This window comes from Dasypus novemcinctus, chromosome 18, assembly GCF_030445035.2.
Source record: "Dasypus novemcinctus isolate mDasNov1 chromosome 18, mDasNov1.1.hap2, whole genome shotgun sequence".
Classification (NCBI taxonomy): domain Eukaryota; kingdom Metazoa; phylum Chordata; class Mammalia; order Cingulata; family Dasypodidae; genus Dasypus; species Dasypus novemcinctus.
The window spans coordinates 61,457,470-61,481,399 of NC_080690.1; the positions used below are offsets into that span (position 1 = coordinate 61,457,470).

At 54.8% G+C, this 23,930-nt stretch overlaps 2 protein-coding genes across 3 annotated transcripts; one reads left to right on the forward strand and one right to left on the reverse strand.

The window, feature by feature from the left end:
* The first annotated feature begins 182 nt into the window (after nt 1–182).
* BCKDHA (branched chain keto acid dehydrogenase E1 subunit alpha) lies at nt 183–20,828 on the forward strand. The gene is made up of 9 exons (XM_058280304.2): nt 183–552; nt 8,176–8,358; nt 8,455–8,541; nt 12,988–13,096; nt 16,846–17,007; nt 18,729–18,935; nt 19,205–19,346; nt 19,525–19,696; nt 20,288–20,828. The coding sequence occupies exons 1-9, from the start codon at nt 442–444 to the stop codon at nt 20,456–20,458; spliced, it is 1,344 nt and encodes a 447-aa protein (XP_058136287.1). The 5' UTR covers nt 183–441; the 3' UTR covers nt 20,459–20,828.
* Nucleotides 20,829–21,135: 307 nt separating this feature from the next.
* Nucleotides 21,136–23,050, reverse strand: B3GNT8 (UDP-GlcNAc:betaGal beta-1,3-N-acetylglucosaminyltransferase 8). 2 transcript variants are annotated; one of them, XM_058280305.2, is made up of 2 exons: nt 22,955–23,050; nt 21,136–22,487 (listed from the first exon to the last, which is right to left on the reverse strand). In XM_058280305.2, the coding sequence occupies exon 2, from the start codon at nt 22,482–22,484 to the stop codon at nt 21,291–21,293; it is 1,194 nt and encodes a 397-aa protein (XP_058136288.1). In that variant the 5' UTR covers nt 22,485–22,487; nt 22,955–23,050; the 3' UTR covers nt 21,136–21,290. The 2 variants fall into 2 exon arrangements, with proteins under 2 accessions (XP_058136288.1, XP_004479971.2); XM_004479914.4 differs by having other exon boundaries at nt 21,136–22,515; nt 22,955–23,038.
* Between the last annotated feature and the right edge of the window lie 880 nt (nt 23,051–23,930).

Sequence of the window (23,930 nt, forward strand, 5' to 3'; positions counted from 1 at the left end):
GTACAGGCTGACTATCCAGTACGCATGCGCCGACTCCCGAGCGCTAGTTTCGGCGCCTGCACGTGGCTCCGCGTTTACCAACAATCTTGTCCTGTTCACCCCACCTCCCAACTTCGGGGAAGTCATTGGACGACGTGAATAGGGGCGGAGCTTGACATGGGCGCATCCTTCCCGAGGCCCCTGGGTCCTAATCACCTGAGGCTCTGCTAGGGTTGCTCCCTTCTTTGCCTGTCACGGGAGCAACTATAACGAGGCATTCGGAGACTTTTGTAGGAAGCCAAATTGTTTTATCTACCTATTTCTGAGTCCTAGAGATCGTGGGACTGGAAGCAGGTGGATTTCCTTGCAGGGTGGGGGCTGGAAGCTGAGTCAGGCTCTTGGAGGGGCAGTCCGCAGTTCGGCTGAGGTGCTGGGCGGTTTGTCCGAAGACTATTACCCAAGATGGCGGTGGCGGTTACCGTGGGTAGAGTTTGGGGACCCAGTCGGGGTCTGAGCCGTGTCGCTCCCTTGCTGCTACGGGGGCGGCCTGGGCCTCGAGGACTGGCCAACTCTGTGAGTACCTGGGGCCCCGGGGAATTTTCCTCAAGGGGAACAGGGACATAAATCTTTTCAGAGTGTGGGATCTCTGCATGGATTGTAGGAAAGGGCATCACAAAAGGGACAAGGGCTGGGAGAACCGCTTGAAAAGGACACTTAAGGGAAGAACTTCTCTTTTCTAAGGAAGCAGAAATGATGGAGGGGAGACATCCTGGAGAGAGGGAGGGGAGTACCCCGGTCCCCAGAGGAGCCCGCTTGGAGGGTCGGGAGAAGACGGGGAGACTTTTTTCCTCAGAGGGTGTCTTAGTAAGTGGGTTGCCATTCTTCTGGTAAAGAGCCTCCCTCAAAGAGAAAAAAGGAAATTCAGGTCCCCTTGTTTCGGGCTTTTTTAGTGCTCTGTATTTCTTTGTTACAATTGCCACGATTCTAATATTAAAATGAACGGCGTAAAGTTTTTAGTTCCTGTCTCCCCTGATCGAATGCTTACAGGGATCTTGTCTGTTCTGGTCACTGCACAGAAAAAAATGCTCATTAAATATATGTTGAATTAATGAGCAAAGAAGAGGAGGAGAGGGTTCAGTTAGGGCACTTGGCTCACATTTTTAGAGACCCTTGAGAAATGGTTAGTTCCTTACTAAAGGGCCAGAATCCCTTTAAGTAGATGCTTCTAGGGGCAAGCTCAGGCTGCAGAATCTCAATTTAGAGGGGAAGAGGCAGTGAACTTCAGAAGAACTTTGAATAAAAGTTATGCAGTTAAGAGAGTAGTGGTTTTAACAGGGCAGGTTTTGGAGCCATATCACATGAGTTCATATCCCTGCTCTGCCCCATACAGCTGTCTTTGAGCAAGGGACTCCTCCTCTCTGAACCTCAATTCCCCCTTCTGTAAAATGGGGATACTAACAGTGACCACCTCATAACGTTGTTGAGAGGATTAAACATGTAAATTGCTAAGAATTGGTCTTGCCTATGATAAGGGCTATAGGATTGTTGGCTGCTGTTGAAAATGAGGGTGAGGGGAAGGAACCGAAATTGATCTTGGAGATGGGCAGAAGAAAGGACATGATCATGGGAGGGCCGGAATTGAAGAGGGCTTTGGAAAGAAATCTACCAGGATCTTGTAGAGTTGCATCTGATCCTCTCTGATCCTCAATCTGTAAGGAATAACCAGTGGGAATCTGTAGAAGGAAGCTCTAGATGGGGGCAGAAACAGGAGGTAGATGAAGAGGATGAGCCCAGAGTGAATTGTGGGTACCTGGGAAAGGAGTCACCTGAAACAGGTAACTGCAGAAGGATTACAGATGCAGGATTGGGGTAGGGGCAGGCTCCTGCCTTTAGGCAGTTCTGGTGTACTTGTTTGGCAGCAATCAGATCCTCCTCAGCTGATCTCAGCTCCAGGAGCTCATTGGCTGGGTTATAGGGGAGGGAGGTGAACAATTATTTGTGGCTGTTTGTTTCCCTCCTGGCTCCCTCCCCGAGCTGCCCTTCCCAATTGCCTCTCCTCCTTTATTGTGTAAAGGATATTGGAGGAGTGTTTTTCAGTTGTCCTTACTATTTATTTAGTTCTTACCACCCCCATCCTCCACGTTTAGTTCTCTTACCTGTCTTTTCAAAGATTAAAAGGTGCCTTTTTTTTTTTTTGAGTTGAGGTAAGGGGTAGTAGCATTTATTCAAAGAATATTTTAGACCAGGGATGTCCAATAGAACGTAAGTAATAATGGAAGTGTTCTATATTTGCTCTGCTCAGTACAGCAGCCACTGGCCACATGTGGCTGCTGAGCACAAGAAAACGTGGCTAGTGGGACTGAGGAACTGAAATTTTCATTTTATCTAATTTTAATGAGTTTACATTTCAGTAGCCCGAGTGGCTGATGGCTACTGTGCTAGACAGTACAATTTTAGCCAAACTAGATGAAGTCTAAGAGAGAGTGTTTTGGGGCAAAGGTTGGCATGCTGTGTTGTAAAGGACAGATTGGATTACAAGGGCTCAGGAGGAGGAAGGTGGGAGTGCCTTTGCTCTTACTTGCTTCCCCTACCTGTCCTCACGCTTCCCTGAATACTGTGTGGCCCTGGAGATATTTGTCCATTTTCTACCTTCCTTCCTTCCCATGCAGAAGACAGTCAATATTTTAGTGCTCAGGAAGAAGAGGAAGGAAACTCAATTGTCAAGGCAACCTGAGTTAGTTTCTCAGCCTCTACCCTAGACCCTGGCTCTAGCCCACGATTCAAGTACTCACTAAATGTGGGCCTTCAGCCAAAACTCCTCACTTCTCTGAAACTAGCAAGTGGGGTGACTAGAGCCCCTACCCTTTTGGAAATCAGGGAACAACTAGAGCTCCATGTGTGCCCTGTAAAGCTATTTCTTTGACCCAGCTGTTCAGAGGCAGCTTGCCCTGGGGCTCCAGGGCATAGTTGAGGTGCCCAGTGTGTATTATGGGATGAAAGATTCATTACTGAGCTCCTAACCTCGTAGGTCCATCTCTCTCTTGGCAGACTTCTTAAGAATTTTTTACATCATAACTCATATGAAGCACTTTGTGACTTACAATGCCTGTCCATTATTGTCTTTAATACAGCCCTAGGTACATACTGGTAGTGCCTTCCTATACCGGTGAGGAACCTGAGGCTTAGCGGTGAGGGCTGAACTTGGAGCTCTGGACTCCAAAGCCCAACTTCTTTTCATGGCACCAGGCTGCCAGCAGGAAAAGGAGTAGAGCCGAGGTTTGGTCCTGAAATATCCTCTTGTCCAGCCCTGGCATATATCACCAGCGTCTGTCCAAGCCACTCTGCCTGGGGCTGTTGGGGCTGGTTAGAAGTTAGATTAGAAAGAGCTGGCCTAAGCCAGTGCTTCAGCACCACTGGCCATCTTTTCCTTCCTTGAATGTGCTCCCTCCCATCTGGAGGCCTTTGCAGGAATGGATTCCCCCATTTCCAAATCCTTCCACACTGTCATCTTTCAGATGTCACTCTGCATGCCACTTGTGTTGAGCATGAAAGAAAACAGTGCTTGTGTAGCACTTATTATATATACCATGCATTTAGCAAGGGCTCAAGGAATGGGAGCTGCTGTTCTTCTCCAGGGACAGTAAATCTCATTTGGTGGACGAGTGTGGGCACAGCTGATTTAGGGAAAGAGTAAAATGCCCTCCCTGGGGGCTTTACAGCTCAGTGCCTACAGGAGCTGAGTGCTTCTGAGGCCAGGGGAAGCAGGGTTACTTTCCACACACCGCATACCAGATATCCTTGGGAAGGGGGGCTGTTGACATTTCTGAGCTGGAAACCAAGCAGGGCTCAGCTGTTTGCGCTGTTGTGAGCAGGGTGCCTCGGACCTATCCCAGTTTGGGTGTCCTTAGCCGCTCTAAGATGCAGAGGACTCAGAGTTAACTGGCGTCACCCACAAAGACTTCTGCAGTGCTTCAATTTGGATCCCACCTTTCTCCCACCCCCCAGGCAGTGGTCAGGCTTCCCAGGCTCATGATCTCTGTGGCCTTGGATATGGCACTTAACCCCTCAGAACCTCAGGTGCTGCCTCCACTTTAGACCTGCTTCACCCAGATGCTGAGCGGAGGTGGCGAGACGTGGGCAGAGAGTGCTGTGTGGTGCCTAGACACATAGTTAGCCGTTGTTCTTTTCATGCTCCAGCACACCTCAGTTTTCTGGTGTGCCTGGCTCTCTTCTCTTGCCTTGGGCCCGGGACTGAAGTACTCTTCCCCTGAGCCTTGGCTAGCTCACCCAGCACGTCTCAGGTTGACTCCCCCTCCCCAGGAAGCTTTTCCTGCTGCTCCTGCCAGTGCAGCTAGTGATAGCTGGCCCTGCTGCAAGGTTCCCCTGGAGCTACAGTTGGTGCTTTACCCACCTTCCCACCAGACTGTGAGATGGGAACTCTTAGTAGCTCCATGAGGGAATAGGGTTCAGGGAGATCATTTCTGCCAAGGTCACATCTCTGGAGAGGGACTCAGCCAGTATTTGAACACAGGAAGTTCCACTCTAGGGTCCCTCATCCAGGCCAAGCTGGATATTGGTAAAGGACTCTTTGGGGGGCATCCTAGTGCTGCCAGGTAGACCAGACCATCCAGAGAGGCCTCTCTGCTTCCCTGGGGCTCAGAGAGGATGTGGGGCTTGAGGCTTTATTAGCAGCTGTGCAGTCTCTGCCATTGTAAGTCACTGGCCACAAACGCAGACCTCCCTGACCCCTGCAGGCTCCTAGTGGCCTCACTTTTAAAGCTCCTCCTAGACATTTTGCCTTAGTCCTGGTCCATCCATCAAGCATGTCTCCCCTGTGCCTCAGTTTCTCTAGAGTGTGGCAGGGACCACGGTCTGGTAGTAAAATCCAGATTCAGGAGCAAGCAGTCCTTCCCAACTATTCTTTTTTTTTTAAAAAAAGATTTATTTATTTATTCCCCTTTCTCCATCTCCCCCACCCCCGTTGTCTGCTCTCTTGTGTCCATTCGCTATGTGTTCTTCTTGTGTCCACTTGCATTCTCGATGCCACCGGGAACCTGTCTCTTTTTTGTTGCGTCGTCTTGCTGTGTCAGCTCTCTGTGTGTGTGGCGCCACTCCTGGGCGGGCTGCACTTTTTTTTTTTCTGCATAGGGCAGCTCTCCTTGTGAGGTGCACTCCTTGGGTGTGGGGCTCCCCTACGCGGGGGACACCCCTGCGTGGCCTGGCACTCCTTGCATGCAGCTGCACTGCGCGTGGCCAGCTCACCACACGGGCCAGGAGGCCCTGGGTTCAAACTCTGAACCACCTGTATGGTAGACGGACACTCTTACCAGTTGAGCCACATCCGCTTCCTCCAACTCTTCTTTATCCCTGTCTTCCCAAGTCACCAGCCCTTGCCCTTCTGCGGGAACCTAACTTCTGAGGTTTTCTTTTTCTCCTTCCTGCCAGTTTTGAGTGCATAATATATCTCAGCCCTGGGCTAAACTCTTTATGTATGCTAATTTTCACAGCAGCTCTCTGCAGCCTTTCTATAAATAAGGAAACTCAAAGAGATGAAGCATTTTGCAGAGGGCCACCCTCTTACCTAATTAATTGGAACCCAGGGCAGTCTGATTGCAGAGTCAGTGAACCTAACCATTCATTCATCTTTTGTTCAGTAAATTGCTGTTGAGTGCCTGTTATATTAACCGACCTTGACATCCCAGCCTAACTGGAACTCGTGATATGTGAGGGAAACACATGAGACAAAATTATCTTCAAGGTAGAGGTGGAAGTCTAGCTCTGCAAAGTGCTCAGAAGGGGGAGACATGGTGCTGCAGGAGGTAGGCTGCTTCTCCGCAAGGGGAGGGGAGGTCTGAGGTGATGCTGTGAGGGCTGAACCCACCCGGCTCTCGGGGTGTCCAGGTTCCTTAACTTCCTCACAGCCACAGACCCACACGCACACTACCCGGCTGGAACCTTGGCTTGTTCACTGCATTTAGAGGAAGGGCGGGGGATCAGGAGGAACATGCTTTGGCCTGCTCATGTGAGATCCGGCTCATGGCCAGTCTGGCTGTTCTTTATTTCCTAGTGGAAGTGAAGCCACAACAATGACTGACTTCCACGGAGCCCAGGGATTTGTGGGGAGAAGCGCTTAGACACATGAAATCAGGCCGGCAGTGGCAGCTGGGATTGGGAGCTGCGTCAGCCCTGCAGGTTTGATGCCCAGTCCTGACGGTTGATTTTCGTTGTTTTTTTTTTTTTTGGCACTGTGGCCTGGTGCAGGTTATTTTACCTCCCTCACCTGACCCTCAGTTTCTTCATCTATTTAAGAACAATAATAAATAATTCCTACCTTTCAGAGATGCTCTGAGAATTCAATAAGATTGGGTCTATAGCTCAGCCGGGCACACAGGAAGTACTTAATAAAGGGGCGGTGGCTGTTGCATTACTCAGACCAGTGCAAGGCTTCCTAGCCCAAGAGCTAAGAAATCTAATTGGTTCACATCCTGCCAGGCTCTTCCTGGGCTTTCCCAGCCATGCCCCATCTGGTCTGAGGGCACAGTGCTCCCCGTGGAAACCACTCCATCCACTTGGAAATCTTCCACATTCTACAGGAGGTATTCTGTTCCTTGCTGCTTGATTCTGTCCCCCTGCCTGGAATGTCATCTCCCTAACTCCTGGTCATCCTTCAGATCTCAGCTGTCATGCCCCTTTACACTTTACCGTAGCCTCCTGCCTTCTCCTCGAGTAATAGGAATCACCCTCTTGGTTACTCATTCAGCACCTGTCTGTCCTGCGGGGCAGCAAGACAGCCTGCCTGGGTCCTCAGAACTCCACTCAGGGCCTGGGACAAACAGGTGCTCAAATATTTTTTTTTTTTTTTCCATTTATTTATTTTTTTATTGACTTTGTAATAATATTACAATAAAAATATATATGTGAGGTCCCATTCAACCCCACCCCCCCACCCCCCCTCTCCCCCCCCATCATCGTGACACATCCATTGGATTTGGTAAGTACATCTTTGGGCACCTCTGCACCTCATAGACAATGGTCCACATCATGGCCCATACTCTCCTCCATTCCATCCAGTGGGCCCTGTGAGGATCCACGATGTCCGGTGATCACCCCCGAGGCGCCATCCAGGGCAGCTCCACGTCCCAAATACGCCCCCACCTCTCATCCCTTCCTGCCCTTCCCCATACCCATCGTCCACCATGTCCACTTTTCCCAATCCAATGCCACCTCTTCTATGTGGACATTGGATTGGTTGTGTCCATTGCACCTCTATGTCACGAGGAGGCTCAGATTCCACATGGATGCTGGCTGCCATCCTCCCATTTTCATGCTCAAATATTTGTTGAATGAGTCAGCCTAGGCTCACAGGAGGAGCTGGGACTGGAGTGTAGAGGGCATTGAAGCATGTAGGGCAGTTTGCCAGGAAGGGGGAAGAAACATTTAATTCTAGTACAGAAGCAAAAGAAATGTGGCAGTCAGCATTTGCTATCTGACTTATAGGTACTGTGCCAAACAGTTCATACGCGTCGTCACATTTGAGTCTTGCCACGCTCCTGGGGAGTGTTCTCCATTTTACAGAAGAGAAAGGGGAGCTTTGAAGAGGGGAAGCCACTTTCCCAGGGTCACCCAGCAAGGGTTTTAAACCCAGGTGCTCTGATTCTTGGAGTCCATAGTCTCAGGTTCTTTTCTGGGTGGCCTCCTTGGTAGGGATGGAGGAAGTAGCCCGTCCGGCTGGCTGGAGGACAGCGTGTGGGTGCATGGGTGCCTGTGATAACATTGGAAAAGTGTGAGAAGGGGAGGTCTGCGGTTAGACTGGGGAGGCCTGGAAGACCAGGGTGAAGAGCTTGCACCTATGATAAAAGTGAGAGAAATGATAGCTAGCAGCAGTTCTTGAGCAGTACTCCCTGCCACTTTACTGAGGTAGTTAATCTTTTTAACAACCCTGTGGGATAGATGATATTATTTTCATCCCAGTTTAATAGATGAGCAAACTGAGACATAAGAGAACTAACTTGCCCGGGGTCACGTGACAAGAAAGTGGTGGAGCTGGGCCTCAGGCCCTGTAAGTCTGGCCTCAGAGTCCACTGGGACTATGGTGGCTTAATTATAGTGCCACCCTGCCAGCCGCCACGGGCTGTGCCAGGTGTACCCTCAGTACTCCTCCTGACATGGGCATCTGTTCTGTCTCTCTGTCCCCAGCACCCCTGGAGGCGGCAGCAGCAGCATTTCTCATCCGTGGATGACAAGCCCCAGTTCCCAGGTGCATCAGCAGAGTTTATTGACAAGCTGGAATTCATCCAGCCCAACGTCATCTCTGGGATCCCCATCTACCGCGTCATGGACCGGCAGGGCCAGATCATCAACCCCAGCGAGGACCCACAAGTGAGAGGCTGCCTCTCCCAGCCCTTCCTTCCCACCCCTTGCGTGTCTCCTTTCTGTGGTCCCACTGCCCACATCTCTCTGTGCCTCCCTTTGCAGCTGCCCAAGGAGAAGGTGCTGAAGTTCTACAAGAGCATGACTCTGCTCAACACCATGGACCGTATCCTCTACGAGTCCCAGCGGCAGGTGTGTGGGGACAGACCTGAGACAGGGATTGGAACTACCGGAGGCCCCCTGCCACATTTGGGCCAAAGACAAGGAAGAGAGAGTGGGATGGGGAATTTTTTCTTGGGATTCTTAGAGTTCTTGGTGTTTCCTGGGGCTCTGAAGGAGGACTGGAAGGACTGGAAGGGGTCCTGCCCAAGGGCAGAAAATGGATCAGCTTACTAAGAACACTGTGCCTGTGGCTGGGGCGTCAGGTGGGTTGGGAGAAGGCAGGCAGGAGAAGACAGGGTGAGCTCACAGTCTGGAGGAGAGGTAGGGTGAACCCTTAGTACTTTTTTAAGATTTATTTCTTTTCTCCACCCCTTCATTGTCTGTACCTGCTGTCCCTGGCTTATTGTGTGCTGGTCTTCTTTTCAGGAGGCACTGGGAACTGAACCTGGGATCCCTGATGTGGGAGGGAGGCACCCAGTCACCGGAGCTGCTTCCACTCCCGCTTTTGTGTCTCTGACCGTGTCTTCCTCATGTCTCTTGTTGCATCAGTTTGCCCTCCTGCTCGCGTTCCTTAGGAGGCCCCAGGCACTGAACCTGGGACCTCCCATGTGGTAAGCAGGAGCTCAGCTCCTTGAGCCACATCTGCTTCTCCTTCACATTTCTAATATCAGGGACAAAGGCCCAGTCAAAACCAGTGCTAAAAAAGGGAGGGAATTTATTGACTCAAGTAACTGTTAAGTCCAGACGGCTATGTTTTCAGGGGCTCAAAAGGTGTTACCACACTTGATTTCTCACTTCACGTCCTTTTTCTACTTTCCTTTGCCCTGGTTTCCTTCATTCTCAAGCAGTGATTATTCTGGAAGCTCCAGGCTCATGGAGTGGCAGTAGAGAGAAAGGGCTCCGAGTACACGCTCTGGAGCGAGAGCTCTGCCACTTTCTAGCTTTGTGACCCTGGGAAAGTTGCTTAGCCCCTCAGTGTTACATTTTTTATCTATAAAATGGACGTTCTAACCTCACAGAACCCCCCCCCCCCCCGAGGTTGCCAAGAGGATTAATGCTGGCATATGCGATGGCCTCCGAAACAGAAAATGTGGCACTTAGCAAACACTCAGTTAACGTTAGCTATACTGCTTAGCCATGGGAAGAGACTGTCCAGTGTCTAGTATTCCAGCAAAAAGCCCAGGGCAGATGCTCACTGGCCAAGCTTTGGCCCAAACCCCTCCTGGGTGTCAGTGCCCACCCAGGAACCTCGGGAGTGGAGGGGCGTAGTGCATCCCTTCCAGGCACCTAGACCGAGAGTACAGAGCAAAGCCTGACGCTTACCAGGCCTGAGCAGATTCAGGCTGGCTGGCTGGCTAGCTGGCTGCCAGTTTTCCCCCTCCCCGGCTTCCACCCTTACAGGAACACAATCTCTGGGTTCCCAAAGTGAAGGTAATGTCTCCAGCCTATTCAGAAACTTCCCCTGGCTCCCACCAACTGTCAGGTCAAGACCAGGCATTGCTTCACAGCATGGCCCTTCCTGTCCACCCTGCCTCCCCATTCCACTGGGCCTCAGCTCTCTCTGCTCCCCTCTGCACAGTCTCAGCACTGCTGCTCTTCTCTTCTTGTACACGTTAGGCTCCTGGCCCCGAGCCTTGGCTGCACACACAGGGGCTTTGGAATCAATTATGTCTTGGGTTCCCATCACAGCTGTGACTTTGGGCAAGCAGTTTTACCTGTCTTTGCCATCATTTCCTTGTGTGTAAAATGAGCGTAATGATAGAATCCACCCAATAGGATTGGAGTAGGAATTCTGGGAAACCCAGCATGTAAAGTCCCTAGCCACCCCCTGAAAAGAATAAAAAACAAAAAATAAATAAGAAATACAGTCACTAGCCCATTGGCTCGTCCAAAGGAAGCCTTCAATAAGAGCAACTCATTCTTCAAAGCTCAGCCTTTATTTGTTAGGAATTAGGCTTTTAGCTGCCAGTAATAGTGCCCCCATCCCTGCCTACCCCCCATTAAAAGCAGTGGCTTAAACAGATTAATATTTTTTCTCTTACAGAAAGTCTGGAAACAAGTGGTCTTGGGCTGGTAATGGTGGCACCACAATGTCATTGGGTACCCCCAGTGTCATTTTATTTTTCTAATCTATCATCTGGCTTTTATCTTTGAGGTCCCTCGTGGTCCAATATGGCTGTTGGAGCACCCACCCTCAAGTCTCTTTCCAGGCAGGAAGTAGAAGGAAGGGCGATGGTTACACAGGACACATTTCAGCTGTGTTCCCCCACCCCCTCCTAAGCAACTTCCTAGGCACTTCCACCCAGTAACACCTGCTTATATTTCACTGGTCACACCCTAGCTGGGAAATGTAGTCTTAGTCTGGCATTTGCTGCCTGGAGTAGGGTGAGATCACTGTTAACAAGGCGCAAGGCAGTTGGGAATCCAGGTAAGCAACCTGGAGCCTCTGCCAGGAGCAAGTCCCGTTTCCTCAGGGTCCTTCTCAGACTCCGCCCCACACCAGCCTGAGCCTGCCAGGCCCTCAGCCTCCAGCCTCCAGCCTCCACCCACTCACTTGGCACTGTCGGCTCAATTACCGTTTTAATTGGCTCCCCACTGAGGAGAAAGCTCTTACTCATCAGTTTGCCCACAGCAACTGGAAAGCCAGCCTGTGGACCTTATTGCAGAGGGTCCCCCCACCACCACCCCAAGACTGGAGAAAGGTGGCCCTCAGTGCTGTCTGGGGCTGTCTTGGTTTTGTTTGCCACACACTCATGGGTGATCTCACTTTGATCTGTATACCAGGGATTTCCCAAACCTCCAGCCCAGACTAAGTCTCTGCACCCCAGATCTACTTGGCTTGTCACCCAGGATATCCTCAACCAACTCAGCCTGTCCAAACCCAGCCTCAGCATCTTCCTCCCATATTCCATTTCTCAGGGAACGGTGCCACCAGCCACTCATTTGCCCAAACTGAAAACTTGCATCTCATCCTTGTTTCCACGCCCCCCCCCCCACTTTCACTTTTCTCCCTCTTGTTCACTGGAGTTTCTGGGTGTTCAGTTAGAAATCCACTTTGATTTAGCAATGCCATTAGGGACCTGGATTCTTCCTGGTTTTCTGCCTCATCATTGCTGGCGACTTGGCTTTTGATCTATGCTTATTGCCTTATGTTCAAAAAACAGCTGCCACAGGTCCAGGTGCATGGCTATGAGCAAGTCAGTAATGGGAGGGAGAAGTGGAACCAGCTGCAGTGATTCCTTGTACAAAGACAGCAGATGTTTCCCATATGCCCCCAGCACTTCCACTTAAGTCTCTGACTAGACCATGTCCAGTGGCCACCCCTGGCTGCAAGGGAGGCAGGGAACTTGAGCTGTTGGAGTGGAGGTGGCTTAGGAGAAAGGGAGTTTACCTGGGTACTGGTGTTGCAGCCAGTGGTGTTTGCTGCTCCTGAGGCAGGCCACCAGCACCTCTTACCTAGACCACTGCACTCAATATCCATCCACTCTTCAGCCAAAGAGAGAGTTTAAAACTCGAGCCTGGGGAGTGGGTGTAGCTCAGTGGTTAAGTACGTACAAGGTTCCAGGTTCAATCCCTGATACCGTCTTTTTTTTTTTTTAAGATTAATTTTTAGAATTTTTCTTCACCCCCTCATTGTTTGCACTTGCTTTGTCTGTTCGTCTTCATTGTTTCTTTAGGAGGTACCAGGAACTGAACCCAGGACCTTGAATGTGGGAGGGAGGTACTTAATAGCTTGAGCCACCTCCATTCCTTCCTTATTGTGTCTCTCATTATGTTTCCCTTCTTGTGTCTCTTGTGTCATCTTGCCATGTCTGCCCTTCGTGTCAGTTTGCTCTCTTGCTCGTCTTCTTTAGGAGGTACCAGAAACCTCTGCTCCCTCCTTTGTTGTGTCTCATTATGTTTTCTTTTTGTGTCTCTTGTGTCAGCTTACTGCACCTGCCCATCGTGCCCACAGACTTCTCGTCGTAGGCGGGAGCTCAATCATTTGAGCCACATCTGCTTCCCCCTGGTACCTTCTAAAAACAAACAAACAAAAAGCTCATGTTACTCCTCTGAGTAGAGCCTGTCAGTGGGTTGCCATTGTTCCCACGGGTCCTGTAGTCTGGGTATACCTCCCTCCCCTGCTGCTCTCCCTGCCCCTCCCACTCTGTATCCCAGGCCTTCTGACCTCATGGCATTTGTTTGTCCCCCTTCCTGGAAACCCACTTGCTCAGCTTAGGGAGTTTTCCCTGATGCCCTTCTACAGGGGGAGGGCACCTGCCTTGGGATTCCCCATCACACAATCCTGATTGCTCTTGGCTCTGCTTCCCCCAACATGGGTCTGGCTAGTTGTGCAATTTTTCCATGGAGGCAAGAACCCCAGCTTGCCTTCAGGAAGCCTCGACAATTAAAGGAGTCATAAGAAGGTGGGCAGGATTTGGCTGGTTCTCTCATTGTCCAACACAACACCCTTCCCCTGCCCTTCTCCCTCCCCAGGGCCGGATCTCCTTCTACATGACCAACTACGGCGAGGAGGGAACTCACGTGGGGAGTGCCGCAGCCCTGGACAGCACAGACCTGGTGTTTGGTCAGTACCGGGAGGCAGGTATGTCTGCTCATGCCCTGGCCTCATGGACAGAGGCCAGGTCGGGTCTGGGCTCTTCCTACGGCAGCATAATGCCCAAGGAGCTGGAGAAGGAATTTCCTAGCAAGAAAGAGACAAACCAGGGACAGGAGTTTGGAGGGGGCGTTTTCCCCCATCTGAAGGATGGAAAGTATATTAAGAGCATAGGATTTGGAGTCAGGTGCCCGTGTTCCACTCTGTGCTGTGCCAGTTACCAGTTGTCAGGTTTTGGCAAGTCACTTCCCTTCTCTGAGCCTGTTTTCTCATCTCCAAAGTGGGGATTATGATGGTGCTTGAATGGTGGGGCTGCTGGGAACTGCAGATACGGCATGTACTGTGGTCTCATGGACGCCTGCCCACGGAGTGTGGGGCTCTCCTGGCCTCCCTGCAAGCTCTGGGTCCCTCATGGAGGAGAAGCAGGTAGAAGGACCTTGACAGACCTCAGTGAGGGGAAGATCAGAGGCCTGGCAGGTCCCTGTCAGGGAACCAGGTAAATGAATGTGTGAAAGGAGGGAAGGGTGAAAGAATAGGAATGAAGAAAACAAGTGAGAATTAGTAAGTGCCTGGGAGACGGGACTGGCTTAGGGAGCTGTGAGTGGGGTTCCTGCAGCAGAGCTAGCTTGTGGCTGTTGTGGAGCACTGAGTAAGCTGAAGAGGCAAATCTTGGCCCCTTCTCTCAGGTGCTGTGTGGCCTTGGGCAAAGTTGCTTAACTGCTCCAGACCTCAGTTTCTTCACATTAGGGGCAGATGGTAACCCTCCCAGGACAGCATTTGAGGGGGTTCACGGGACAGTTGGCATTCAGCCCTCAGCACAAGGCCTGGCCCAGGGTAGGCACCAGAGTCAGAGGCTGATGGTGTGACTGGGCCCTCTCTCCCTGGGCCAGACTCTTCAGCAGAAGGCTTCTGCTGGGAGGCAGGGGCTGGCTGCCATGCTGTCGCATCTAAATGACATTCCCTTCTACTTGGGCTTAACAGTCTCAGCTGGACCAGGCCACCTGCTCCCACTTGTGGTAGGGGGCCCAACGCCCTGTGGTATTTGCCCGCTGTTCCGCATTGTTAGCAAGGACTCTGAGATTCCCCCAAAGATGAGGCAGCAGGTCAGGTCCCTTCCTGGTTTGCTGAGCACAGCCCACCTGTTTGTGCTGAAGGGATGCATTTAGTGAGAGCTCTGGGCAGGACTGAAGAGAATCCGTGGGACCCTGGGAGGCAGTGGGTCTCTCTCTTCAGAAGCTGTCTGAGCCTGGCTGCCTCTGCCAGAACGAGCCTTCCTGGAGTGGGGCAGGCCTGGCCTTGTGCTGCCGCATTCGCCCCCTCACACCAACTGTCATAACTACTGGGAGAGGCAGGCATCATGGTTACCCGCTGTGCCAGGTGAGGGGCCAGCAGTCAGAGAGACGAGGCTCTAGAGGCAGCCCCTGCTCTTCGGCCCTTAGTTGCCCTCATGCTGCTACACTCCCAGGGCCACGTGGAGGATGAACTGAAGGGTGAGAGGAAAAAAGTTATAAGTGGCAGCAGGTGTCAAACTAGGGCAGTCATTCCTACTGGTCCTGCAGTTTCCTGGTGCAAATCAGAAGCACTTAGGCTCTGGGCCCCCTTCTGGCCCTGCCTGGGACTCATGCAGGTGGACCATGACCCTGTTGAGAGGAGGCCTCAGACCAAGATGTAGGAGCAGTACCTGGAGGTCCCCCTTTTCCTGCTTCAGCCAGAGCACCTCCTCTTTTATGTATCGTGTGGCCAAAGTTCACATGAATTTGTATTATGTCCGAGTGCACGTAATAAAAAATACTAACAAAGTCTTATTTTAGAAGTGAATGTTGACAGGAAGTGGACTTGGCAGAGTGGATAGGGCATCCGTCTACCACATGGGAGGTCCACGGTTCAAACCCCGGGCCTCCTTGACCTTGTGGAGCTGGCCCGTGCGCAGTGCTGATATGCGCAAGGAGTGCCCTGCCACACAGGGGTGTCTCCTGTGTAGGGGAGCCCCACGCGCAAGGAGTGTGCTCTGTAAGGAGAGCCGCCCAGCGCGAAAGAAAGTGCAGTCTGCCCAAGAGTGGCGCCGCACACACACAGAGGTGACACAATAAGATGACACAACAAAAAGCAACACAGATTCCCGGTGCCGCTGATAAGGATAGAAGCGGTCACAGAAGAACACACAGCGAATGGACACAGAGAGCAGACAACCGGTGGCGGGGGGGGGGGGGGGGGGGGACGGGGGGAGAAGGGGAGAGAAATAAATAAAAAATAAATCCTTAAAAAAAAAAAAGAAGTGAATGTTGAAGCAACACTAAACTCTCTCCTCAACTCCAGTGATAGTGATCAAGAAGCACTTACTTTGAGATGGCGAAAGCAACACTGAATGTGCTTTTGCGGCTGTCTCACGGTGCCGCTCCTCTGGCTGATAAACATTTGCCTGCCTCAGCATCTTCCCTGTTGGTGGGAGCATTGCCTTATGCTGGCTCCCTGCCATGCCACCTAATAGTGGGGTGATGAGGGCAAGTTAGAGGAACACTCCTCACCCCTGTCTCCTCATCTGCAAATGGGGGTGATGGTGCCACCACCTCACAGGGCTATTGTGAGGAGTAATTGGAAAAAATACGTAAAAGTGCATTTCTATTATTATTCAGAGAATATGTGAATCTCTGGCAAAAATGTGATTGCGTTGTAATGTGCTCCCAGTAAAGAAAAGATTTGGAAACCATGGCCTCAGGTAGTTACTTCTGCATAATGTTTCCTGTTCTCAGAGGACCTCCATGGGGCCTCAACCTGTGCCACAGCCCCCAGTTGTCCCCTTTCTTAGGTGGGGCAGAGGAGTTTACAGTTCACCCCAAGCCCATCGCGACTCCCCTCTTGTCTTCTGACTTAGAAAAGACCCATTCCCCAGTGCAGTTCCCTTTGATGGTGACTTGGGTGGCCTTGGGAGGTTTTGTTTGAAGAAGGGGTTTACTGCCATAAACTGTAGTCCAAAAGTTGTGAACTGGTAGCTTGTCTTTTTTTTTTTTTTTTTTTTACAAGATTTATTTATTTATTTAATTCCCCCCCCCCTCCCCCGGAGGTCTGTTCTCTGTGTGTATTTGCTGCGTCTTGTTTCTTTGTCCGCCTCTGTTGTCATCAGCGGCACAGGAAGTATGGGCGGCGCCATTCCTGGGCAGGCTGCACTTTCTTTCATGCTGGGCGGCTCTCCTTACGGGTGCACTCCTTGTGCGTGGGGCTCCCCTAGGCGGGGGACACCCCTGCGTGGCAGGGCACTCCTTGCACGCATCAGCACTGTGCATGGGCCAGCTCCACACGGGTCACGGAGGCCCGGGGTTTGAACCGCGGACCTCCCATGTGGTAGACAGACGCCCTAACCACTGGGCCAAGTCCGTTTCCCAGTAGCTTGTCTTTCTGTTTGGCTCACATGTTGATTTTTATAGTATTTTAATTAGCTGAAAACACTTAAAAACCAGAGTTTTTCATTAAAAAACAAACTGGATTTCTGGGTGCTTTTGGTTGTTTTTGTACATTTCTGGCCTCTTTTGAGAAATCGAACTACCTGGTGTCCCTGGGTGTGGCTGTTGTCTGGGATAGGCCTGAACTTTCCAGCCCTGTCCCTTTGGGCATTTGAGTTTGCCTCCTCTGCTCTAGGCCAGCCCCTTGTGCAGACAGGGAAATAGAACCCACAGGGCTGGACTACCCCCTGCCCCACCCCACCCCACCAGGCTGACGTTTGCTGCTCTGCTTGTCCCCAGGTGTGCTGGTGTACCGGGACTATCCCCTAGAACTGTTCATGGCCCAGTGCTATGGCAACATGAATGACCCAGGCAAGGGGCGCCAGATGCCCGTCCACTACGGCTGCAGGGAGCGCCACTTCGTCACCATCTCCTCTCCACTGGCCACGCAGATCCCTCAGGGTAAGGCTTTGCACCTGCAAACCTCTGTCACAGCCTGTCTGGGCCCCTGCCCTTCTCTCTCCCTCCTGGGGGCTTCAGGTGGTCATGTTCAGAACTCCAGTCTGCAGGCTGGACTTTCCCTGCTCCGCTTGACTGGAACCCTTCAGAGGAGGGTCCACGGGTGTCCTCCCAGGTTCAGTGGGCTCGAGCCTGCTTGACCACACTCTGGATTTCCCCAGAGTGTGCCCGCCCCTTCTGCCTACCCACAGACTTGGCACCATGTTGTTGAGTGTGCCAGGTGCCAGGCTCAGAGCTCGCTCTGTGCCTCTGTCATATAATAGGCCTCTCACCGTGGCCGTGGGAAGCATGTGCTATTATTTATTGTTTTTCCCATTTTAAAGAGGAGGAAACTGAGGTCAAAGAAGGAAGTCACTGGCTAACGGTCTTGGGCAGGTAGGGAGAAGAGCAGAGCCTCTGACCTTGGGCTATGTGACTCCAAAGTCCAAATTGTTGACCCTAACCTTGCCTGCCTTGGCCTCTGAGTCAAATAAGCCTCTCAACACTTCCCCTAGGGGGCCTTGAAGCCCATGAGGCTTAGAGTAATCAGGCAACTTCTCACCCAAAGTGGAGTGTTAGGGAACCCCCCCACCAGGTGCCAGGCCTGTGGCCACACAGTGAGAGACCGCAGCCTCAGCTTGGGTCCTGCCCTCAGGGGCCTACAGTCTGGGCTACAGCTCTCTGCCACCATGCAGCCGAGGTGTGTGAGTTTATGTCTCCACCCGGCTCAGCAGAGCGCCTGGCCCATGGGAGGAAATGTGTATGCATCGGCTTCCCTTCTTCTCTTTGGGAACAGGTCGTACCTCTTAGGTGGGTGGTGGGCAGGGACGCTGTTCTGGAGGAGCTGAAGGTAGGTAGGATTCTCAGAAGGCTGGGCCCTGGCCCCAGTTCTCCAATGGTGGCAAATGAATGGAGTCTTCACTGTGTCCCATCACCATTCTGAAGAAAAAGACCAAAGCCTCAGCCCTCCTGGTGCTGACACTGTGGTGGGGGGTGGGCAGCAAAAGTGCGTCTCAGGGGTGACTGGTCCTGCAGAGGAAAATAGAGCTGAGGGCATGGTGTGTGGCGGGGGCGAAGGTGACTCTCATGTGAAGACCAGGAGGGGGCTGGAGGGAGCACTCGAGGCAGGGGCCTGCTTGTGCTGTGAGGAGCCGTGAGCAGGGTGGGGATGGGGTGCAGATTGTGCTTGTCGGGCTCTGGGTTGTGCTCTTTGACCTCAGCGAATGGGGGCCCTGGGGTGGGGGGGCCTCTGATGCCGCCTGAATAACAAATGGGGGGGTGGGTGGCAGGCGGCTGGAGCAGGAGCCAGCCAGGAGGTGGCTCAGTAACTGGGGCAGGAGGGCACGGTGGCTTGGCCAGGGAGCTGTGAGGAGGCAGCAGGTGAGAGCCTGGCTGTTCTGAAGGTGGAGCCGAGTAGCTGTGGGGAATTAAAGTAAGTCTGGAGTCCAGGGGGTGGTTGAAATTTTGCTCCTGAGGAGCTAGAAGGATGCAGCTGCCACCTGCAGAGAGTGGGAGGGCTGGGGTAGGGTGTAGATTCCAGTCCCAGAGCCCTGGATCAGGTGTGTATGTATGAGGGTGAGGGTGAGGGCGAGTGTGAGTGCTTGTGTACGTGAGTGTCGTTAACATACACAGATATAAGCATGCCCACACCTGCTTCTGCTGACCGCCCCCTTGTTCCCCTGCAGCGGTGGGGGCAGCCTATGCGGCCAAGAGAGCCGATGCCAACAGGGTCGTCATCTGTTATTTTGGCGAGGGGGCGGCCAGCGAAGGGGATGCCCACGCTGGCTTCAACTTCGCCGCCACCCTCGAGTGCCCCATCATCTTCTTCTGCCGTAACAATGGCTATGCCATCTCCACCCCCACCTCCGAGCAGTACCGCGGGGATGGCATCGGTATGTACGGACCCTGCTCTCCACCCCACCTGTGTCTCCCTGCCTTGGCCCTGCCCCCTCCTCGTGCCGTCATGCTGCCCTTCTCTCCCCACATCTCCCTCCTCTGTCTCCTATGGTTTCTGGCCCCAGGTAGATGTGCAGAGCTCTCTGGTTTGCTCTCCACTCCTTTTCTTGCTCTGCCTTACTTCCCTTCCGCTTCCTTCCTGCCCACCCCTGTTCATTTTCCCCATCTGAGTCGGGGCTTCATCTGCCTTCTCTATGTCCCACAGCGGCTCGAGGCCCGGGGTATGGCATCATGTCGATCCGCGTGGACGGCAACGATGTGTTTGCTGTGTACAATGCCACAAGGGAGGCCCGGCGGCGGGCCGTGGCAGAGAACCAGCCGTTCCTCATTGAGGCCATGACCTACAGGTGCTACCTCTCCCCATTGCTGTCCCAGCCTTGACATCTGTTGTCATTACCGTCTCTCACCCCTTGTCACTTCCCCTTCCTTGCCTTTATTCCACCTTTTCTCTCCTGTCCACTTCTCTCCCTCCTGATCCCTACCCCAGGGACCCCAACCTGACCCTGTGTCCCTCCCCCTGGGCAGGATTGGGCACCACAGCACCAGCGACGACAGCTCAGCCTACCGCTCAGTGGACGAGGTCAATTACTGGGACAAGCAGGACCACCCTATCTCCCGGCTAAGGCACTACCTGCTGAGCTGCGGCTGGTGGGACGACGAGCAGGAGAAGGCCTGGAGGAAGCAGTCCCGCAAGAGGGTGAGGGCTGGCTGGGGACCATCGCCCCAGGAGGGCATTTGGGGTGATGGTGCTGGCACATCATGGAGAACACTGGGGTGAGGCGGAAATGCCGGGCCGGGGGGGCTCTTCTAAGTATGACCAATGGAGCCCAGCTGCCCGGGCCACGTGCCCCTCTGCTGGCTCTTTGCACCATGTCCTCGGGTGGGTTTGCCCCTCCCTGTCCTCTGCTTCCTCATCTGGGACCAGGATGCTAATGAGGGGGCTACTCACGTGCGGTGAGTGTCCTGCAGAGTCAGCCCTGGGCCCAGGCTTGAGGGCAGCTGAAGGCAGTACAGCCTGGCAGGAAGAGCAGCCTCGGCGGTGGCAGCAGGGGCTTGTCCCAGCTCTGTCCCTTGCCACATTGTCAAGGGCAAGTCCTTTCTTCTGTGCCTCAGTGTTCTCACCTCTAAGCTGTTTATTTCTGAGGGCTGCCGAAAGGCTTAAAAGTATCCATACGTGTAAAATGCAGCACCTGGTCCCCACTAAGGATGGAGAGGCCGGGCCTGGGATGGGGACCTGGGATGTTCACAAGGGAACATGAAGGCTGACGGCCCCCTTGGGTGCTCCTAGGTGATAGAGGCCTTTGAGCAGGCGGAGCGGAAGCCCAAGCCCAGTCCCAGCCTGCTCTTCTCGGACGTGTACCAGGAGATGCCCGCCAGGCTCCGCAAGCAGCAGGAGGCCCTGGCCCGGCACCTGCAGACCTACGGGGAGCACTACCCCCTGGAGCACTATGAGAAGTGAGGCCTGGCCCACCCCTCCCACAGCCCTCCCCAGGGGTGGCCCCACTCCGAGGGGGAGAGGAAAAGCTGGCTGGATGCCATCCTCTCCCGCGAGCCGGCTCCTTCCAAAATACTCAAAGAACTGGGGCAGAGCCCGAGGCAGGAGCAGGGCTGTGGCCACTCACCAGCTGCAGCCACCTCCTGCTCCTCACCTGTTACATGGGGGCCGGGGACCGTGCTGGAGGCAGTCACCCCACCAGCCCCTCTCACTTGCTGTTACAGTGCCTTTTCCTGGGGGGCTGGGTATGGCGTGGCAGGGTGGTCTGTGGGACTTAACACAGAGTGAGCAGTGGTTGGCAAGGACAGTCAATAAACTGGCTCTCTGCTTTGGCTTAGTGCTGCCAGTCTCCCATTTTTTCTGGAGGTTTTGGGGGGTGAGAAGAGCCCAGACTCGCCACTTCAGTTAAATAAGGCTGGGACCGTTAGGACATCTACTTCCCCCAGAAACTTTCGCAAGCTAGAGGGGCAGCCCCAGCAGGCAGAAGGGAATGGGGAACCTCCCGAGCTGGCCTCTGGCAAGACGGGCAGGAGGCACGTGGGAACTGGCAGGTCCCGTGTGAGGGTCAGGACCCCGTGAGCTCTGCTGGCTGAACCATTCCAGGGCCCTGCAGAGGCAAAAACAACTCCAGGCCTCCAGAGTGGGGTGTGCATGTTCTTTAAAAAAAAAAAACAATAGACAAAAACAGCCCGCCCACCTCATCCTGCCGGCCAGTCCCCGGCCCCTGGCCAAGGAGGGCAGGAGGGGCTCAGGCAGCCCGGTTCTAAGCCCTCCTTCCCACCGAGGCCCATGAGGCTCAGCACCGGAGGTGGGGGTCCTGCAAGTGTTTCCAGACCCGAATGCTGTCCTGGGGGCTGAGGGGCCTCACCAGCAGCAGGTCGCGGAGAGCGCAGGGGTCTGTGGCGCGGTCTGCCGGCCAGGCTGTGAGGAAGCCAGGGTGGGCCCGGGGCACCAGGCCCAGGGCTCGGAAGCAAAGGCCAGTGTAGACGTCGTCAAAGGGGAAGGGTGCTACGCGGGCAGCAGCTTGCAGCAGCCAGGGTGCCAGGCTCCCAGCAATGACGTAGCCACCCCCGCTTGCGTAGGCCGGGTAGCCACCTTCGAAGAAGGACCCAGGCACATAGAAGAGCCCTCCGGGCTTCCGGAGGGGCTTGGCCTGGGCGAAGACCTCACCCAGGTAGAGGCCTTGCGCCCAGGTGGGCGGCAGGGTCTGCAGGTGACCCAGCAGGGCGGGAGTGTGCACGAAGGCGTCATCCTGAGCCTGTAGGACAAAGCTCACGCCAGGGCAGTGGCGGCCCAGCCAGGCTAGCAGCAGCAGGTCCTTGAGCGTGCGGTTGAAGGGGACGTCAAGGAAGTCCCAGAGCAGCAGGTCGTTGTAGCGGCGGCTTTCCCAGGCCACCAGGGAGCCCAGGTCAGGGCCCCCCTCCCCCACCGGGGACCCCAGCAGGAAGAGTAGCCGGACCCTGGGAGCCGGGCTGCCCCATGTCTCCCTCACAGCCTGTCGTTCTGCAAAGTGCCCTGGTTCTGACTTGACAGCCAGCAGCAGGTAGGGGACGTCCGTGTCTGAGCAGTCCTCTACTTGACTGCCACCGCCATCCGGCAGCCACTGTGGGAAGCTCCGGCAGGCTGCAGACAGCAGGAAGCGGCGGAGGTCCTCAGGGTAGGAGGCGAAGTCGGGGATCTCGGCCGCAGCGGCTCTCCCCCAAGCCCAGCAGCCCCCCGCCTCTGCGCTGTCCCCACTGGGCAGGGCTCCCAGCCGCCACTGCTGCTGGTTCCAGTAAGCCAAGGGTGGTGGGCCGATCTGGCCCAGGCGGGCTGAGAGGTTGGCAGGCAGGGTGGGCTCGCGACTGGCTGGTGTGGGGCCTGGCAGGGTGCCTCGGGGTCCCCGGTAGGCCTTGCTGAGCCGAGTCTCTGATGTCCACTCGATGTACACCTTGAGGCCCAGGAGTGTGAGCAGCGCTGACAGGCAGAGAAGGCACTTGGAGCAGCGCATGACCTGGCCCAGGCAGGGGTGGCTGTGGGCGCTGTAAGGGAGCCACAGGTCTCTGGGGTGTGGGGTGGGCCCCAGGGAGGCAGGCAGCCTCTCGGTTCCCCCCCCCCCCAAGTCCCTGCTAGGCCCCGTACCAGCTCCTCAGCCCGTCCCTCCCTCCACAGGCCCTCCACCCCTACCCCGACCCCGGGCCCAGCTGTGCCCAACAACTAGCACGAGGAATCCCCCATTCCAGCCTTATTCCAACCTCCTGCTCTTTGGACGCTCGGGAGCCCAGTTCCTTCCACCCCTCTAGAAACCCAGGTGGTCACTCTAGCTCCATCCCCACCCCAAGGACCAGGGACCCCACCATCACGGCCCCGCCCCCATGCATCCATTCCACCGAGGATCACCGGATTCCACTTTCGTGGGAAGCCAGCCCTCCTCCCCCAACCATCCCGCCCAGGGATCTTGCGCCCTGCCCTCCTCCTCACCTCTGGGTCCGGCTCCCGCCAGCTCCGGCGCCAGGGCCTCCGCTCTGGCCCTGGCTCCCGCCACCCTCCCTTCTGCCCCGCCGCGGCCACGGCCTGCCAGCCTCGCTGCCCAGCCCTGCCGGTCTGGAGGGGCGGGCTGGGGCGGGCTGGGGCGGGGAGCGGGAGGCAGGGAGGGCCCCAGGGACTGGGAGGGGCTGGGCGGGGAGGGAGGGCGGGAGGCAGCCCTGGGAGCTGGGCTGGCGTGTTCGGGCTAGTGGTGGTGGGTTTTGGAGGGGAGACAGCTGGGCAGGGGGCAGGGGGTGGCCACGGAGACCAATCGGGGAGCCCTGTGAGAGGCCCCGGAGGGGAGAGCCGGGCCTGAGCCTGGGCTGGGGAGTGTTGTGACCCAGGAAAAGGGGAGGCCAGGGGGCTGGCGCTGGGCCGCGGTAGGCGGCGGCAGTGAAAGTGCTGAGTGGGAACGGCCTGGCCTTGCCAGGGACAGGGACATGTGGTTGCTGCCCAGGGCCGGGGTGGGGCTGGGGCAGGAGGGAGGGTGCCCTAGGGAGAGCGGGGAGGCTTCGGGCAGGCAGTCCTGGGGTGCCAGGAAGGAGAGAGCTACGCAGAAAAGAGAGGAAGGGGGAGGTGGAGAGGCCAGAAGGGAGTCAGGGACCACTGGACGCGGTAAAGGGAGGCCAAGAAGCCCCTGTGGGGAGAGGAGAGGGAAGCCAAGGAGACGCAGTGGAAGGAGGGGAGTGCAGCCCAGGGAGGGTGGAGAAGGGGGTCAGGGAGGACTAGCGAGGCTGAGAGGGGAGGGAAGTGGGGCAGTGCAGGGGGCCGTGGGGGCACAGGAGCTGGTGGGGGGGCAGAGCCTGCTGGCAGGGCACAGTGAGAATCCAGGCCTGCCCTGGGGCCCTGCCCCTCCCACAGCTGCACGGTGACTCCTGGAACACTCATTTCCTGCCCCCCTGGGACTGGGGGTGTCTGCTTGTGTTTACAT